The 19115-nt window shown below is 37.3% G+C and overlaps 3 protein-coding genes and 2 non-coding genes across 7 annotated transcripts in view; 4 read left to right on the top strand and 1 right to left on the bottom strand.

Annotated features, from left to right (window-relative positions):
* Positions 1–11110, bottom strand: part of LOC129724433 (uncharacterized) — a 56026-nt gene extending 44916 nt beyond the window's left edge. Inside the window, exon 1 of the mRNA XM_055679344.1 lies at positions 10727–11110. Coding sequence (XP_055535319.1) covers positions 10727–10732 — 6 coding nt within the window. The 5' untranslated portion in view covers positions 10733–11110. The remainder of the gene's footprint in view (positions 1–10726) is intronic.
* Positions 1–19115, top strand: part of LOC129724396 (mitochondrial protein C2orf69 homolog) — an 84798-nt gene that overhangs the window by 60179 nt on the left and 5504 nt on the right. The gene's annotated exons all lie outside the window — the stretch shown is intronic.
* LOC129724427 (uncharacterized) lies at positions 313–17237 on the top strand. The gene is made up of 2 exons (XM_055679332.1): positions 313–430; positions 14603–17237. Exon 2 carries the CDS (start codon positions 14893–14895, stop codon positions 15610–15612), a length of 720 nt encoding a protein of 239 aa, XP_055535307.1. The 5' UTR covers positions 313–430; positions 14603–14892; the 3' UTR covers positions 15613–17237.
* On the top strand, positions 10783–10854 carry Trnah-gug (transfer RNA histidin (anticodon GUG)). Its single transcript has one exon. It is a non-coding gene; the product is annotated as a tRNA-His (tRNA).
* Trnah-gug (transfer RNA histidin (anticodon GUG)) lies at positions 11893–11964 on the top strand. Its single transcript has one exon. It is a non-coding gene; the product is annotated as a tRNA-His (tRNA).

Raw genomic sequence — 19115 nt, 5'->3', positions numbered from 1 at the left:
TGTGATGTAAAGTATGATTATAAACCATTTTGTTCCTTAGAATGCCCTTTACCCTTTGATGTATAGCTCTTTACTATAGAACTACTTCCTAAGAACAGCAGGCGTTGGCAAAGGTGACAGTCAGTGTTTAGACGGTTTGCTTATCTATCTCTTAATGTTTACATTGAAGTGTTTCGGAATTTGAGTCAAAGTCGAGTTTTAAATTATTGTTGATGTCATACACAAAACATGTCCAAATCTATATAAATAGCACTTAATTGCAACAAAAACAAAATAACCAACATGTTAAACCTTTAAGATCAACGAGGAAATTCATTTTTATTGCAAGAAGCTACACTATTGCTTAAGTGTTCGAAATATGGTGCAGTATGGTATTACTGGCTTCTTCAAGATGACACTTCGGTAACGACTTACAAACGCGACAGATCGAGTAAGCATTTCTAAATTGGTTATTTTTTAGATAAGCTTGATTTGATAGTAAGCCATGATGAATTGAGCAAACCATAGTTGATCTTATTAATACTGTTACCTTTACTTGCATCTTGGTTTAACTTTATTTGTTATAACTGTTTTTCATCTATTGGTTTCAGTGTATATATAATTAAAAAAATTATTATAAACGTTATTGGACAGAGCAATTGTGCAATTAAAGCCTAAAAATCAGAAAAATATCAGAAGTTAGCCAAATCTCAGCCGATTTTCGTACAACAACAGTTTTTGTATTCAGATCTGAATGTTTTTTTTTTCAATATTTCAGTATAACTGTGGCATAATCGTTACAAAGTGTGTTAAAAATTGCGAAAAAATTAAGAAAAAACAAAACATCTTATTTATTTGAAAACAGTTCATTACATATAGATAAAGTCGATAGTTATATCGGTATATTTCGAAAGCCCTTTCTTTTCCTTTTTTCAAAGCGGCCAATATATGAAGAATCGGATAAAAAATGATCGTGTTAACAGACCAACAATAAATTTGTCATTGTAGCCAAAAAATCTGTTTTATAATTTAGTAAAATATCGACCGATTTTCATATAACAACTTTTATTTGATTCGTATTTGTAGTACTCTCTCACAAAAATAAGCGGCTAAATTCAATTAAAAGTATAAAAAAAATAGATTTAAACTCAAATTTTGATCAAAATTGTACAAACTTGTATATATTTTGAAAGCTCTATCTTTCTGTTTTTCAAAACTGCTAAAAGTTTTAAAATCGGCCAAGAAATAACAGAGCTAAAAAATGTATGCGCTTCGGTCCAAAAAACAGTATTTTGACTATAATTTCAAATTTTAGGGATGTTTGAAACTAACAAGACCTGCAACCTACACCAGATCGCTTCAGAAGTTCTTGTATGTTTTTTTTTTCATTTGTAGCTCAGTATAACAGGTGGTTTAAGTAAGTATAAACCGGAAAAAATATCAAACTCAAGAAAAAAACTAAATCAAACATAATTTAAAATGCTTGAAAACTCTCGTATATGTAGCTTGAAACATCTGAAAAGACTTCGAAAGGCTTGATAGAATAAAAAAGAATGAATTCCGAATTCAGCTTAAAACAATTGAATAATGTCTCTGGAGGCTAGAAAAATCTTTTGTTAGAAATAATAGTTTAAAATGTTTTAAATTGACAGAAAACGTCAAAATAAAGTAGGATCAAAATTTATGCTTAAACGACCGTACATTTCGTAATTGCTCCTCCGTAATGGATCATGCTAGTGAAGGTTATCAAAAAATCTCCACTGCGACCAGTTATTTGATCTATTGTGGCGGGTCCCGTTTGATGTTAGCCTCATCTGGGTGTCCTACCACTATTTGATTGAGTGGTTTCCACTTGCTGGTTTTAGGCATCGTCCCAATAAGGTATTATTGAACGAATAAATTTCACTGTCTTAGTTGGAGAAATCATCCAAACATCTAATGGTTGTAATATGTTTTTATCAAAAAATTTCTTCCTCTTGTGTAAGAGTGCATCGCAGTCACATAGTAAATGTTCCGATGTTTCTCTATCTAGGTTACAGAAGCGACAGGCATTATCTTGCAACTTACCTATCTGCTTCAAGTAACCCGTCACTAGGCCACTGAAGGTAAAAGATTTTTTTTTGGAGATATTGAGTAGTTTTTAAATTACTGTTTTGTTGGGTGATATAAATCTCCTCGACTGTCGAGCTGGTTCATTGTTTTTCCAGATGTTATCTATTGTTGATTTTTCCCATGTCTTGAGTTCCATTTTGAGGGCACATTCTGAGATTCCACAAAATGGTTCTGGTCCTATGAATGGTTGCGTTGATCCATTTCTCGCCAACAGATCAGCTCTTTCATTCCCTTCAATACCAGAATGTCTAGGTACCCACTTCACTATTTCTAGCTACCTGTTGTATTAATTGAATACAATTCCAAACCAACTTTGAAGTACAGGAAGCGGATTTCAGTGCTTTTAGAGCAGCTTGACTATGCGAAAAAATACATATATTTGCATGTCTATAGTTGCGTCGTAAACAAACTATAGCGCATTCAATTATTGCTTGTATTTCTGCATGAAACACAGTTGGCCATTCACCCATCGGTATAGATATGTTGACTCCGGGACCTGTTACCCAACTCTACTATTGAGCCTGGTTGAATACTAGGCCCTCCTGATTTCCATTCAGTACGACTTGGCTCAGTCACTTGGAATAGTCGTTCAAAGTTATACTACCTATCCATCCAGTCTTCCTGAGTTAGCAGCGCATTGATCTTGAAAGAACACTAAGGTGTCCCCTAAGGTCTCCTTCAAAGAGGTTCTAATTGTACAAATAAATGCAATGGAAGTATACTTAACATAGCATCCAATGCTTTCGAAGGCGTACTTCGAGTTGCTCCCGTGATGGAAATCGTAGCAAGTCTTTGCAACTTTTCCAACTTTTTCTGAGCATATATAACATTTATCTTAGGCCACCAAACTAGAGAGGCATATGTTATTCTGGGTCTAACGATAGCCGTATTGATCCAGTGAATCATTTTCGGCCTTAATCCCCATTTTTATGATTTAAATATGGTTTATTTGACACGGCACGATACAATTTTAAGTTTAACAGCCAAGGTTTAATCCCCATTTATTACCAAAAGTTTTTTTTTTACTAATCCATAAGGCACTTGTAACCTTACTTATTACTTTGTCTGTGTGTAAGTTCCAATTTAATTTGATATCTAGGGTTTCTCCTAAGTACTTTACCTCTAGAGAAAGTTCTAATTTCGTTCCATTGAGATAACAATCAGGGATTTAAATTTTCTTCCTGCGTGTGAATGGAATAATATTAGTTTTCTTTGGATTTATCTATAGTTCCTCTTTTTCACACCACATTGTGGTTAGATTAAGAGCACATTTAAGTCTATCTCTGCTTACGTTTAATTTACTTTCTTCAGATTACAACAATTCAATCGCTATCGCTTTGTAAAGAACGATAACGGTGCCGGCTACTACGTCTTACGGTCGGTTAGTGAAGGAAAGACGGGAGCGTTACATCTGTTGTTGCCAGAGACCGAGTTTACCTCTGCATCTCTATCAACTATAACGGAAAGAAAGGTTACTTTGTCACCGTGCTAAACGACGGATTAAAAATTCTTCTACCCTTCTCTCTACACCTTCATATATAGACTCTACTGATCTTTACCTAACCTCGTTAGTTACCATGCCGAGTATCAGCAATTATAACTGTTTGGTGAAGTATTCATTTAACTGTGTGTGGCTTTTTTTCTAGAATTTTAGTGTTAAGGAAGAGTCAAGTACCGGGACGGGAGGGAGCATGAGGATAAACCCATGCGTAAAAGTCCCTCTGACACCGAACGATCTGATTCTATTAAGATTTGAAGTCATGACCAATTACATATCAAATTAAAATAAAATAAAAACTTTCTTTGAAAAAAGGGTTAAGCAAACTAAAAATTCCAAATCGACTGAAAATGGTTGGAAAGGCTCCTGGAATTCACAAAAATAAAGAACCAAAAATAAAACATAATCTAAACCCTCTAGGGCCCAATGCCGCCATTTGGCGGGCTTCAGTAAAATCTCTAAAAAGCTTCAATAAATACTTAAAAAGTGTTCATTCATATTTATTCATATTGATTTTACCGAAGCTTGTCTAGAAATTAACTTGGGCACTAGAGGGTTAAATTTGGTATAAAATTATAAAGCAGTTCTAACGAGAGGAAAAGGCCAAAAAATGATTCAAAATCAGTCTCATGTTTGAAGCACGTTTCTAAATCAAGGAAAACGGCAAAACAGAAACTAATTCCAAATATAACTAAAAGAGATTCCATAGGATGATACTAAAGGCAAAAGATTCTAAATTTAGCTCACAGCTTAGTTGAAAGTGCCTCAGGAGGTTTTGAAAAAATGATTTTGAATTACATTTTATTTTACCTGAAATTCTTGAAAGATTCCAATAAGTTTCAAAAAAATTTTAAAAAAATATGCTACTTCACTCGAGAAAACTATTTGTTTTTATTTTGTACTTCAAATGAAAACTATAAAGTTAAATAGATCTCAGCTGGAAGTATTTTGGAAAATTTGTTGAAAAAGCTTGCACATATTGTTTCATTTTAAATTTTTTTTCGCGAATTGAATTCAGCAGTCAGTACAATGGCGTAACCAAACGGGGTGAGGGGGGCTATGGTTCAACCCCCTCCTCCTTCCAGAGCATTTGATCTGCCTGTTCAATTATAAGTTCTGGAAATCACAGTTTGGGGAAATAATCACAATGATGTCCGCGAAAAAACGAAAGTTATTCTTCTTGTTACTATTTAAAAACATCACTATAAAATAATAAAATATGAATATAAGTTTGGATTTGAAATTTATTTTTTGTCTGGCGTTCCCATGTGCAATTTACAGGTTGCACCTATGGACGAGTCACTCCCGCTTTAGCAGTAGGGTTGAAATGCTTCGTCCTCTCGAATAAGATTAAGTGCAAAATTTCGACCTAATGGTTATTCAGGATTGTAGCCTCAAATTTTCTCTCATATGATTGACGAAAAAATGTCGATATGAAATTATCGAAGCCGAACTCTTTTTCTTCGAGATCTGGTGTAGTGTCAGAAAAAGAAATTGGCTTTCTGTCTACCAGTTTGAAAACCTACTGACTCGACGATCCATCCATTTCTAAGACATTTGGCACTAACAACTTTTTCGATATCAAAAATTTTATGCTTTTATCGGCCAAAAAAGTAAAGCTTTAACCGCTTTGAGACACGACTTCCGGAAATCCAATTGCAAAGGCTTCTGAAAAGAAACAATTTTCTTTTCCAAATTTTTCGCCTGTCCTTTTATAACTTTTTATTTTTTGGCTTTGAAAAATTTACCGCCATTTTTTTTTATAGCCTACCCATTGCGCTGTCATGCGGTCATCGTTGTTTCTCCCGTCTAGTATCAGCACATTATTTTGGCGAATGAATGTCGGAAAAGTATACAGTAAGGTCGTTTTTATGCGGTTTTTTTACCCGGGTTGGTTTCCTCCATTACTCAAAAACGGTACAAGATATCGACTTTATTTCAGTCACGTTTTCCGTTCTAGGCCACGAGTGATCATATATCAGTTTTCAAAAAAATTCACAATTTTTGGTGTAAATACTCAAAATTTAAAATATTGAATTTTGGTCTCTAGATTGGCCACTATCATATTCAAAGGAGGTTTTAACGTTTAAGGACGGTTTTCTATGTTATATTTGTAACTCAAAAAAGTTGTTTTTTACGCGGGCCCATACACATTTGGGACGCATCCCCCGCGTAAAAAACGATCTTAGTGTACTATTTTAGACTATGCAACAGAAGGTTACAAGGTCTAAATGTGTGAATGGAATTTTGTGACTTTACCTCTGGGAAAAAGGCTGTCGCAAGACTGATTTGGAATTTTGCATGGCCTTTTTTGTGAGAAGAAAAAATTTTTTGAACCAACTAAAGCTAAACGAAACGAAAAGTTGTTTTGAATGTTGTTTTCGAAATAATCGTTGACTGAACAAAGCAGTTAATTTAAGCAGCACGTGCGTTGCACGGTAAGTGGCATCGCTAATAATAGCAGAGAAACACTTCATTTCCTAAGTTGTTCTCTTCTACACTCTCTCTTCAATATTGTCTCGCACTCATTTCTCTACTTCAACGCAACCCGTACTGAAGTAAGTGATGTGAGCGCGCCAGTTTTTCTAATGCCGTTTGGTGACATGATAGTAGTTGATTTAAGTAACTTCCTGCCTCCCAACCTGACTCTCTCTGTGATTCCCTGTTTTATAAACATCTAATCAGCAGCCAGGATTGTTTAATCGAAGAAATCTTTGCAATATCTATGCAACATCAAAATCTCGCATAGGAACGCCAGTGCGGCTCTCAAAGCTCGTTCAACATCACCAAATATACTTGAAGGAAAGGCGGCATCCATAAATTACATAACGCTCATAGGGGGGGAGGGGGATGTCCTTGGGTGAGTTCAGCGTTACATAACAAAAAAACCTCCAGAGAGACTCAAAAAACGAGCATTTTCATCAAGCAAATCGTTCAACAGCGTTACGTAATTTTATGGGGGGCAGTTGTTGGCATTACGTTTCGTTACATATGGGAGGGCGAAAAGTGTTTTTTTTTTGCGTTGCGTAGTTTATGGATGTCGCCAAACTGCGTGAAGTTCTTGACGGTTTTTAGGCTAGGCATTTAATCTCATCGACGTACCAATACTACGTTTTAAATGGCGAAAAATCGTATTGACCTAGGATCGGGAAATGATTTGAATCATATTTAACTAATTGTTAACAAATATTCAAATTCAACGGACAAAATTTGTATCCAATGCAAGCCATTTCTGGTGTTCCTCACGGCTTGGATGAAGTACCTCATTTTTACATGAACGACATTTTCAAAAATCTAAAAGTATTAATACAGGCAGACGATATGAAGCTCTTTGTGAAAATAAGAACCGAAGAAGACGTCAGTGCATTCCAGAATGAGATACTAATATTCCATAAAATGGAAACACACAATAAAAATGCGTCGCTTTCCATCAATTGGGCAACTTTAAAATTGAAATATATTTGCTATGTTTACATAACATAACATAACAATCAATACTGCGAAACTGTTTTGTCTTTATATTGACCCATTCGCAATTCGTATTGATTTTTTTTTCTTTATCAACCCTTGGGCAAATCAGCCTTCTTTCAATAGACTTACTTACTATCCTGATGAAACTTCCTTCAGGATTCCACCAGCGTCAAAATGTTACGCCAACGCACTCGGCCCATGGCAGCTTGTTCCATGGGCGTCCTACATTTCCGAAATCTTGCTCCACTTGGTCCAACCACCTACCCAAGCAGCACTTGCAACATGTTTTCGAATGACACAACTCAATGTTTGTTGTTTTAAAACTTTTTTAACGGTGCAAGAAAATTTTCCGGTTATTCTAAAGAAATTTAAAAGAATTGAGCAACATTTTGTTACTTACGTGTATCATTCTCGTAACTGAACACTAGAAATTGCTCAATAGTTTTCTGCAATCTATTTCCAACTGCATATTTCATGATGCTATTGAATAACGATAATGTCACATGATGTTGCATATTGTTGTTTCAAGAATGTTTTCTTCTGAGGAAAGCAAACTAGTGATGAAAATGTAAAGCAACATCTTGTTAAACCATGTATTTGCTAAAATTACCCCACAGTAAACAGCCATCTTTAATATAAATGAATGATAAATGATTATAGTTGGAAATATAGTTTTGTTAATCCATATTTCGCATGATTAACACTGCATATTCACTGAGCAAGGTTTTCTGAACTATCGTTTCCCAAAACATTGTTTATAATTTGGCGAGTTTGAGTCATGAAATTTCTTTTACAACACTTTATAAAAAGGCGCGTTAATAATCACGAAGTAAAAACATTTTTTGCACGGTAAATTTTGAATCGCAGGTAGAATTACATGCCTATCAGAAGCGTATAAGTAGAGAAAAATTCGATGTATTTGTAGATATATGAAACTTCGCGACACCATCACCGAAGAGTAATGAGAGGAAAGGTAAACAAACTAAATTTTATTTCTCCTCTCTTTTCTTTCTATACTGCAGCGGCTATCGATGCAGATGATGATTTTACATAGCACTGATAGTTGCATACAGGCTCTACCTCTTGCGCTTTTTCGGTTATTTACAAGTTGAATAAAAGTAACGGATGCGAATTATTACAATCTTTGAATGCTGCATTGAGAGTTGCATTTGCTTCATTGCAACAATGTGTGCTGCTTGGGTAGCTCGTTGCGCGCCTCTACGTCTTGTACCAGGCGAACACCATTTTTGCGGGATTGTTGTCCGGCATTCTTACAACGTTGTCAATAGACACTGTTGGAAAAATGAATGAAATTTTACCCAAATGATTAAGAGGAAATGCTTTTCCTTGTGAAACCATTCAATCAATGTCTCATCTTATAATTAGAATAGTTCAATATAAAATTAGAACACGTTTTGCTCAACTTGCATTAGCAGCAGTCAGGTGATATACAAACCAGCTTTGCATCTTTTAACCATATCAAAAGAACACTTAATGGATTTATTTCATTGCTGATTCAGCGCTCTCGATAGCTATGATCGTATGCTGCTTAGAATCCTACATTGTCGCCGTAGTAACTCAGGTTCGAATGCTGATCACGGCAATAACCGATATCTCCAAGCCGTAACTGGTGTCAATGGTAGCTAGTCTTCGGAATAGTAAATAAAGGCAACAACATTGTTCTAAAAATATGATGTAAATTGACTGTTTCATAAAAAATGGTTCTAAGTGAAATCAGTAGGGTGGTCCTTACATTAGGTAGTATGTGTTTAAAAACAGATGCTTCAAAAATAGTGGTTCCGCAGTTCACGAGTCCGATAACTGGTCTACCATATATGGAATATAGCAAAAGTGTATGGTACACTCATCTGATATGTCTCAAATGTAACTAAAGGCATGCAGAAATTGGTACCTTCTCGGACAGCCAAATTACCTCGTAAGACAACAGTCAGCACGGCAATTCATAGGACCTGAACCATCTCGTGAACCTCCAAATCCACTGTCAAGCGCTTTAAGTTCGAAGAATGCTAGAAATAGCTAACCGAACCGAAACAATAGACACAGTTGTAGACAACCTGCACAGTTTATCTCTCCAAAGCCTGTAGAGGTAGTTAATAGTGCTGGGACTATCCGGATTAAAATATCCGGATATCTGACCTCGGATATCCGACAAATATCCAAAATCCGGATCAACCGGATATCCGTATATTATCCGACAGGATATCCGGATTTTCGGATAGTCGGATATCCGGATTTTCGGACAGTCGGATATCCGGATATTGTATCCAAACATAGTTTAATGAGAATTATGTAAATAATTACTTAGGAGGGGATGGGGGATTGTGGAAAAAGCCATTTTTCGCGTTACATTTCATTCGAACGGGCCTAGAAGACAGAAAAAAAATCCGGATAGTATATCCTGATATCCGACTATTCGATTATCCGTATCCGGATATCCGGACATCCGAATAGTATTCGTTTACACATCCGTGATCCGAGCTTCGGATAACCGGATCACGAATATATCCGGTTAAAAGTCCCAGCACTAGTAGTTAAGTACGCATCTACGTAGAACACTGTCCTGATCTTTATCACCTCAAAACTTCGGAAGTGTGTGATGACTATCGCTTCTGCAACATTGCAGTACATGACAACTGAAGGACTAGCGCTACGATTCTACTGACACTAACAGTCTCTCCGGAGCCGAGACTCGAACCTACGGCGACTGGCTTGTTAGGCCAGCGTCGTACTTTGAGACCAACTAGGTGTGAATGTAAATATTATTCGGAAGTGCCACAAAGTAAAATCTTAGAACCGTTACATTTTTATGCATTGATGATTTAGAAGACTACTGCAAAACGAATTGCAACGAATGCAAATATAATAATTTGCTAACAGCAATGAATGAAAATTGTTGGAATCAAATCGAGGACTCCATTTTTGATAATCCGGGTTTGTTTTATAAATATGACAAAAAGTTACGCAGTTTTTGAAGCATGATTGGCTCCATGGAAACAATTTCCTAGTATTTTGCTGCAGAAGATTTACACAGATCGGGTATTTGTGTATCCACATAACCAAATAATTTCCCTTTTGTAGTTAAAGGAAACAGACTAGATCACAGACAGTCTGTGCTGAATGCAATTCAATTTAATATTTTCAAAGATTGTTATACAATTGGCTGCGATAACAGTGAATTCATTTTGTTATAAGAAGGGAGACGTAACAAAAAAGCAGTCGATTATACACTTAAATTTTGATTCATTTACAGTCATCCCAGTATTATGGGCTAATCAGTATTATGGGCCAGTCTACAGTTTATACTGGTTTCTAACATATTTCAATAACTTTCAATAGTCGAACTTAAGTTTAGTGAACAACGTTCCCAAAACTTAAATTTGACAATTACAAGTTATTGACATAGTTATTGACTGGTTGGCCCATAATACTGGGATGACTGTATTTCCAACTTTCAATATTTTACTTTGCATAACATGCTCAAGATCGCAATACTTACCTTGCAAAAACGTTCACTTGAAACTTCGGCTCATTACTTTTGTTCGTTTGAAGCCTGATTTTTGGCTTGTTTGTTTTTTTTTGCAGAGTCTGTACTTACAGCACCAGTATCAGACGACATATAAACAAAGTATATTGAAGCGCACTTACTGTCATATCACTTAGGTAGTTGAGTAATTTTGTTGACTGTATCAGCGCTCCCAATAGCCGTGATCGTCTAGTGGTTAGGACCCTACGTTGTGGCCGTAGTAACCCAGGTTCGAATCCTGGTCACGGCAATGACCGATAACTCCGACCCGGAGCTGTGGAGGTCATTGTCACGGAGGGAACTTTTTGAAGAAAATTTCATTGACACATGAATTTTCTCATGAATAGGAATATGCTAGAAAAAGATGGGACTGTCTATCACACAATGATTCTTGAGTTCGTTGTTTTCTCAGACAAAAGCAATATCAGATTCGCACTGTGGGGCCTCCCACGCAATTTCTGTGATGATTTTTTAAAGCGTTTGTCTTGACTGCTGCTGTCGAGAATTCCAATCGCGAATACGTTCGCTTGTTTATATTTGGCCTTATCTGAAGCACCGTAAACAAACACCAAATCAGTCATGTTTCACACTGGTCTACTTACGTACGGGTGTTCGAGCACCGTCAGGTGGGCTAGCGTTGGAAAGTGACCATTCAGCGTTCGCCGAATAGTAGTCCAGTCATATCGCGATGAATGTAAGCAGAAAGGCAGAATCGAACTGGTTTGGCAGTGAAACGAACGCAAGCTAAAAATAAATTCGATTTCAGTCTGTGTAGGAGTACGTTACTCAGGCACAATTTGCTTTGAACAATAGAGTGACTCGAAGCACTTTTTCAGATTTAGTTAATTATAAGTAGCCTAATTCCTTGAGTGCACTTTTTGCATCTTAAAAATGGAAGATTTTTATGATTTTTATCCCAAATAAATAACACATTTTTTTTAATCGAAAAGCCACTCTAATAAGCAGTAACTTCATTGAGAATGATTATACATTCACTTGGAAAACGAAATGCCTTATCTCTTGCAGGTCTGGCCCAGCAAGGCTCTTCGCTGCTTTCATGTGGATAATGTAATGTAGTTATTATGTTATTTAAAACATATATTTTATGAAGTACTCCGAAAACAAAATTCACTGACATTCTGCAGTAAATTGAAGAACAATATCAATTTGTGTGAAATTTCGTTTTCATGAGCGACCTAGAGTTAAGTTTGCTCACGCTATCTGGACTGCGTTGAAAGTTCGCGGTTTTATTCAGTTATTTAATTCATTTCCTACAGGTCTTCCGATAGCCGTGATCGTCTAGTGGTTAGGACCCTACGTTGTGGCCGTAGTAACCCAGGTTCGAATCCTGGTCACGGCAATGACCGAACGGTCATTGTCACGGAGGGAGCTATTTTTTTTGCTTCCTCAATTCCCTTGCCGATTAACTTTGTATTATTTTCTCTAGGGATGTTCTCTGCGAGTTCTCGCTTTATCGTCCTGCAAAAATCACGCTAAAAAGAAAAAACGAGTTGAGTTTTTTTAATAATTTGGAAAAACTGAAAATGAAAGTAATTTTTTGGTACTATTTTTTTGTTCACACAACATTTATTTGACACGGCACAATACAAATTAATGTTTTACGGAGCCAGTTATATCTAATGCCTTATGGTTTAAAATATCTTATATGCTAAAGGCAACTTTTGGTGCTATGGAACCTATTTCAAATGGTGTTATGAAACACATTTAAATTATCGTGCAAATGGTACTCATAAACTGCGTAACTTTTATCGGCTTTTGAGGAAAACTATTATTTGAGATAAATTGCTGTTCAACAAGGAAGAAAACGCTCCAAAGGATTCAGAATAAAATTCTGAAAATGATTTTGGAGCGTCCTCCTTGGTTTAGTACACTCGAATTACATAGACTTACTGGTGTTGAACCATTAGAAGCTATGTCAAATAAAATTATTAATTTTCGACAAAAATCGTTGCAATCCTCAATTGCTACGATAAGCTTTCTTTATAGTCAATGAGTTAGCAATTGAGTTAGTTATAAGTTTACTTTCCCTTTCCTGACAAGTAGGTTTAAATCCCTACGAACGATAAGTCCTAATTGCGAAAGCAAACAAATCCTAACAATTAAAATTACAAATTTTTAACAGTGTTGAGAAGTCACCATTTATGATTGGACACACATACTCATTACTTACTAATATTTATCATGAATACTTAAGCTACTAACAAATCCCCCCCCCCCCCTAAAAAAACTGAGATAAATTGCTACAATTTCCACAATCTGGAAAAAGCCTGTCTTCAAAGCTATCTCCAGCATGATAAAAAATTAAAAAAAAAGTATTTCGTCATTTATGCCTTTTTTGAGTAGATTTTCATCTTTGCTCTCGACGAATCATCCTTCAGGATATTACCTAAATTTTCGAAACGTTCCGCATGAATGCTGCTGTCAGGCAAATTTTGATGGTGTTGGCCTCATCGGACAAGTTTTTTCAAGTTTTTTGGGTTCGGTAAATTTCTGCCAATGAACACATTGGCTGCCTAACAAATTTCACAACTTCCGGAATCATTAGACCTCGTGAATTGTCTATTATCATACTGATATATGTACAACTGCATCATTTCACTAGCACTTTTACACTTGATTCGACATGTTTGACAGATCGATGTGGGATGATATTTTCTTCGCGTATCAATATCTTCCAAATATTGTGCCGTGTCAAATAAATGTTGTGTGAAAAAAAAATATCTTTCAATTTCCTCGTTTCGATAGGAATTGGTCTTACGTTTTTTGTTTTGAGTAAAGCACCGAACACAAACCTTCCTTCTATTGTTTTCATTATTATCCACACTTTTTCAATAAACCGATGCTAGCGTTGATGAAACCACACCAAACCACACCGAAAACAAGCTGTTGACATTCTTGTCAAGTCTTTACGACTACTACGATTCAGAGTTTTACTGAAGTAACCGTATCATAATTAAAAAAAAAAAAAACTTTTTACCGCTAGATTTTATAAGCTTCATTTGCATGAAGAACTTCTTCATGTAAATAAAACTTATATAATCAACGTCTTTTTCGAAGCTTAGAATTGTTTTATTGCAATACAAATGGCCTATCGGCAGGCAAAATATTTATTCCTACAATGTTTCATTGAAATCTGAGAGACTAAGACGAATTGCTGGTCAAGTTGGTATGAATTCTCTAAGGATATCGAATATTTTAACATAAAAAATGGACATGACTCAAAATTATACCAACAATTTTTTTGAAAATTTACCCGTAGACGTAGAACACATAGCAAAAAAACTAACGTTCACCGTTTTCATGGTATTTTTTTTTATCACAACAGTCAGAGGAGCACCGTGACCTGGTCATCATTTTTTATTTGGTTTAGCCTTTATAAATCCGCCAGCGCACACTGGGAACAAATGAACCCAAATTCCCACTAATTAGATGCCGCTAGGCTGGCAACCTGAAATATAGTATTATGTAAAATTGGTCAATAAATCGATTGGTGATATTTTCATTCTGTGCAGGGCACGGGAAAGGGTCTATATTCCAAAAAATACAATATAGCATTTCTTATGTAAAATTTGGTCAACAAATCGATTGGTGATGGTGTTATTTTGGGCGAAGCACAGGAAATGGTCTATTTTGTCCCTTTCCACCCTATTTTTGCGTATTTTTTGAAATATAGACCCTTTTCCGTGCCCTGCACAGAATGAAAATATCACCAATCGATTTATTGACTAATTTTACATAAGAAATGCTATATTTCAGGATGCCAGTCCAGCGGCATCTAATTAGTGGAAATTTGGGTTCATTTTTTCCCAGTGTGCAGCGCTTTGAAAACAATGTAGTTCCGCCTGTTTACAAAACAATTTGCAAATGAGCCTTCTAGCTTTAAATAATAAAAAGCTCTAAATTCTAAGTTATCTTTTGTTGTGATTGAACTCTTCCATCGCCGTTTATTAAAAGCTATCTTTGAATAATTTTACCAGTTATTGCAGATCGCGTCGCACCTCCTCACTTAGCTATTGTCGGATGACAACATTGCCTAGGCAACACCAACCAGTTGTATCCATGTTTCAACCGGCAGTCTAGTGTAAGCATATGACTCGTGGAGGTGTGAGATAGGATCTTGTGATGGCCGAAGCTTTGTTTGACGCTCCTTCCAGGTTGTCAACTCACCATTTGATGCCCAGACGACGAGAAGGAAGCGTTCTACGCGCAGCTGGAGCAGGTCTACGATAGCTGCCCGCGACGGGACGTGAAGATTGTTATTGGGGACATGAATGCTAAGGTAGGACGGGAGGCAATGTACAGACCGGTAATCGGACCGGATAGCCTGCATGCCGTGTCTAATGATAACGGCCATCGGTGCGTAAACTTTGCGGCCTCCCGTGGTATGGTAGTCCGAAGTACCTTTTTTCCCCGCAAAAATATCCACAAATCCACCTGGAGATCACCCAGCCAACAGACAGAGAACCAAATCGACCACGTTCTAATCGACGGCAGGTTTTTCTCCGACATCATCAACGTTCGCACCTACCGCAGTGCGAATATAGATTCGGACCACTACCTTGTAGCTGTGTGTATGCACTCAAAACTATCGACGGTATATAACACCCGCCGAACTCGAACGCCGCGACCAAATATTGAGCAACTGCGGGACGCCGAGGCTGCACAGGAGTACGCGCAGCAGCTGGAGGCAGTGCTACATACGGAAGAGCAGCTTGGTGCAGCTACCCTTGAAGATGGCTGGAGGAGCATCCGATCCGCCATAGGTAGCACTGCTGTAGCGCTACTAGGTACAAGGGCCTTGAATCATAGAAATGACTGGTTTGACGGCGAATGCAAACGGTTAGTCGAGGAGAAGAATGCAGCACGGGCGAGAATGCTGCAACACCGTACGAGAGCGAACGTGGAACGATACCGACAGGCACGGAACAGCCAAAACTCAGTCCTCCGAAGGAAGAAGCGCCAGCAAGAAGCTGAACAGCTCCCGTAAAGGCTTCGTGCCACAACCGATATGTGCAGGAGCTTGGACGGCAACCTCCTTACAGACGAGTGTGAGGTGATCGAAAGGTGGAGGCAGCACTTCGACGAGCATCTAAACGGCGATGCAGTAGAGCGCGAGGACGGTATGGCAACTGATCTTGGTGCGCGAGCAGAAGACATCAGAATTCCAGCCTCCGATTTTCTGGAGGTGGAGAAGGAGATTGATCGGCTGAAAAACAACAAAGCTGCTGGAGTGGACCAACTTCCCAGCGAGCTTTTGAAATACGATGGAGAAACACTGGCTAGAGCCGTGCACTGGGTCATTGTCTAGGTTTGGGAGAAAGAACGTGTACCGGAGGAGTGGATGGAGGGTATTGTGTGTCCCATCTACAATAAGGGCGACAAACTGGAGTGCTGTAATTACTGGGCAATCACTCTGTTGAACGCCGCCTACAAGGTACTCTCCCAAATACTTTGCCTTCGACTATCACCATTTGCGAAGCACTTTGTGGGGCACTACCAGGCGGGATTTATAGGTGCATGCGCCACCACGGATCAGATATTCGCGGTTCGGCAGGTTATGCAGAAATGCCGCGAATATAAGTACCCACACATCATTTGTTCATCGATTTTAAATCGGCGTACGACACAATCGATCGGGACAAGCTATGGCAAATTATGCACGACTACAGATTTCCGGACAAACTGACGCGGTTGGTCAAAGCGACGATGGATCGAGTGATGTGTGTAGTTCAAGTTTCGGGGGCACTCTCGAGCCCCTTCGAAACCCGAAGAGGTCTAAGGCAAGGTGATGGTCTCTCGTGCCTACTGTTTAACATTGCCCTGGAAGGTGTCATGAGAAGAGCGGGGATTAACACGAGTGGCACGATATTCCAAAAGTCGGTTCAATTGTTTGGTTTCGCCGACGATATCGACATTGTGGCTCGGACCTTTGTGAAGATGGCGGATACGTACATCGGACTAAAGGCTGAAGCCAAACGCATTGGACTGGTCATCAATGCATCGAAGACGAAGTACATGAAAGGAAGGGGTTTACGAGAAGACAGTGCTAACCTCCCACCTCGAGTTCAAATTGGTGGTGATGAAATCGAGGTGGTTGATGAGTTCGTGTATCTGGGCTCACTGGTAACTGCCGACAACGATACCAGCAAAAAAATCAACGGCGCATTATGGTAGGAAATCGTGCATACTTTGGTCTCCGGAGGACGCTCCGATCGAGTAGAATTCGTCGCCGCACCAAGTTAACCATCTACAAGATGCTGATCAGACCGGTAGTCCTCTACGGGCGTGGGACACGGACTATGCTTGTGGAGGACCAATGCACCCTTGCACAGTGGGGCGACTCCATACAAAGGCTGGCCAAGCAAAAAAAGTGTCGAAAAATGCGACAAAAACTTGGTATTTACATAATTTTGGGGCGCTGAACACGAATTTGGCATCAATTTTTTGTTTGGGGCCGTCCATAAAGCACGAAATCCAATTTTTAATATTTTTTGGCCCTTTTTTCCTTTTTTATAGAATTATATGATCTTTGACCACAAGTAGTGCCACCGGGCGTCCTTCCCATTGAAAAAATACGTAATTTATGGACAACCCCTTGAACTAAACAAATTTTGCCGAAATATATATATATATATATATATATATATATATATATATATATATATATATATATATATATATATATATATATATATATATATATATATATATATATATATATATATATATATATATATTTCTTTAAATAAACTAAAACAACATAAGTAATACAAACTAATTACAAATTGAAAAAATCATCATCAGCATTATCATCTTCCGCTGTGATCGCTTAAATCTCGTGTTGAATTGTTTCCAGAAAATTTGAAGTTCATTATACTTATCAGCAGGAAAAATGTCTTCCGCTGCAATGTTCATTTCTTCTATGTTTTATTGTTTCATATATATGTTATCTTTCTAATCCGGTTTCTATGGTTGAAGAGGACATTTAAATACATGTATAACACCATGAATTGACAACTTACTAGACATTGAATTAGGTGGTGCCGCTGAAGTTGAAGGCTCCATAATAAAATTCAACGAATTTATAAATTTGAAAGCCAAGACACTGGAATGACACAACGTTCTAAATGAATACGAAAAGATGCGGAGGGCGACGACTGTTTTTTGTTTTTTTCTCGTAAAGCAAAATGTGTGCTTTACTTTTGTATGCCAACGAGTGCGAAGCGAAAGCAATCTTCAAACGGGCTATTGTTAGCCGGAGTTTGATGGTATGAATTTGCTGCTAGTATTCAACACTTCAATCAGTTTAGCGAATTTCATGATCATAAATTGAAAAGGGCTGAATGTTTTTAATATTGTTTTAAATTTGCAGAAAGCGATAAAATTTGACATAATTAAAAGTTTCATAAAGATTTTTTTACTATTTCTTATTAAACACTTATTTTATAACTTTTAATTGATAAATTTTGTAATTTTTGCCCAAATTTTTATTTTATTCTCACGGATTGAGTTCGATATCATAAATTTCCATTAATAGGGTATAATGGTTATGTATAAAATTAATCCTGGATGAAATTTCAACCTCAAAAAAAAATTAAAAGAACTGCTATCGCTTTTTTCACTAAAGTGGCAATTTGCGCAGTTTTGCGCAGCAGCGGACAGTATTCATTTGAAAGCTTACGTTTTTACCTAAATATTGAATGTAGTCACAACCGTGGCAAACTGCGGCAACTAAACTCTTAAGCTACTTTTCTACAAAAAACACGTTTTTTTCAATTTTTTTCTAGTGTCAGGCCTATTATGACCAAATTTTACAATATCTTTGCAGGGTTTGTTTTGCACAATATTTACAACAACTTTTTCTTTGACATCAAAAAAATCCAAGCTATCATTGAAGCTACCGAGCGTTTCAAAGTAATGTACTTTTTTCAAAAAAAAAAAAAGACAAAAAACGTCAGTTCGCCAAGCTTTGAAAAGTCATAAAAAATTCAGATTTCATGATATTGCGCCCAAATTTTGGATTTAGACACTTGAATGTTATAGCAAAAAAGAAAAAATATTCTAAAACAGCTAACGAAAAAAATTTGCCATGGACCGAGTGGAATGGAGACGACTCTTACGTACACTAAAGGCCACACCACGGCTTGGGACTGTTTGGTAAGGTAAGGTATAAACAAACCCTGGGACTATCATTTAACACCCGAGAATGAACAATTTAAACAATGGATTCCACAGTCCCATTCGCTGGAATCGTCATGGCATCGGTTCTCTGGGATGCGCGTGGCTTTGTTTTGATTGGAACTGCTAGTGAGCCGTCTCAAACATAAAAACTGCTGCCGGTAATCCTTAAGCAAAACCACTCCAAGTGCAAGTCATGATAGAAAAGGTCAGCGAATTGATGCAAGGATAGTTTGCCAAATAGAAACCTCCCCTGGAGCTGTTATTGGTTCTTTCTTTACAATAAATTTAATCTAACAATTGATTAGACAT

This window comes from Wyeomyia smithii, chromosome 1 (assembly GCF_029784165.1).
Source record: "Wyeomyia smithii strain HCP4-BCI-WySm-NY-G18 chromosome 1, ASM2978416v1, whole genome shotgun sequence".
NCBI classification, from domain to species: Eukaryota; Metazoa; Arthropoda; class Insecta; order Diptera; family Culicidae; genus Wyeomyia; species Wyeomyia smithii.
Note: the sequence above shows the minus strand (reverse complement) of the source record. Positions and strands in the feature narration are given on the sequence as shown.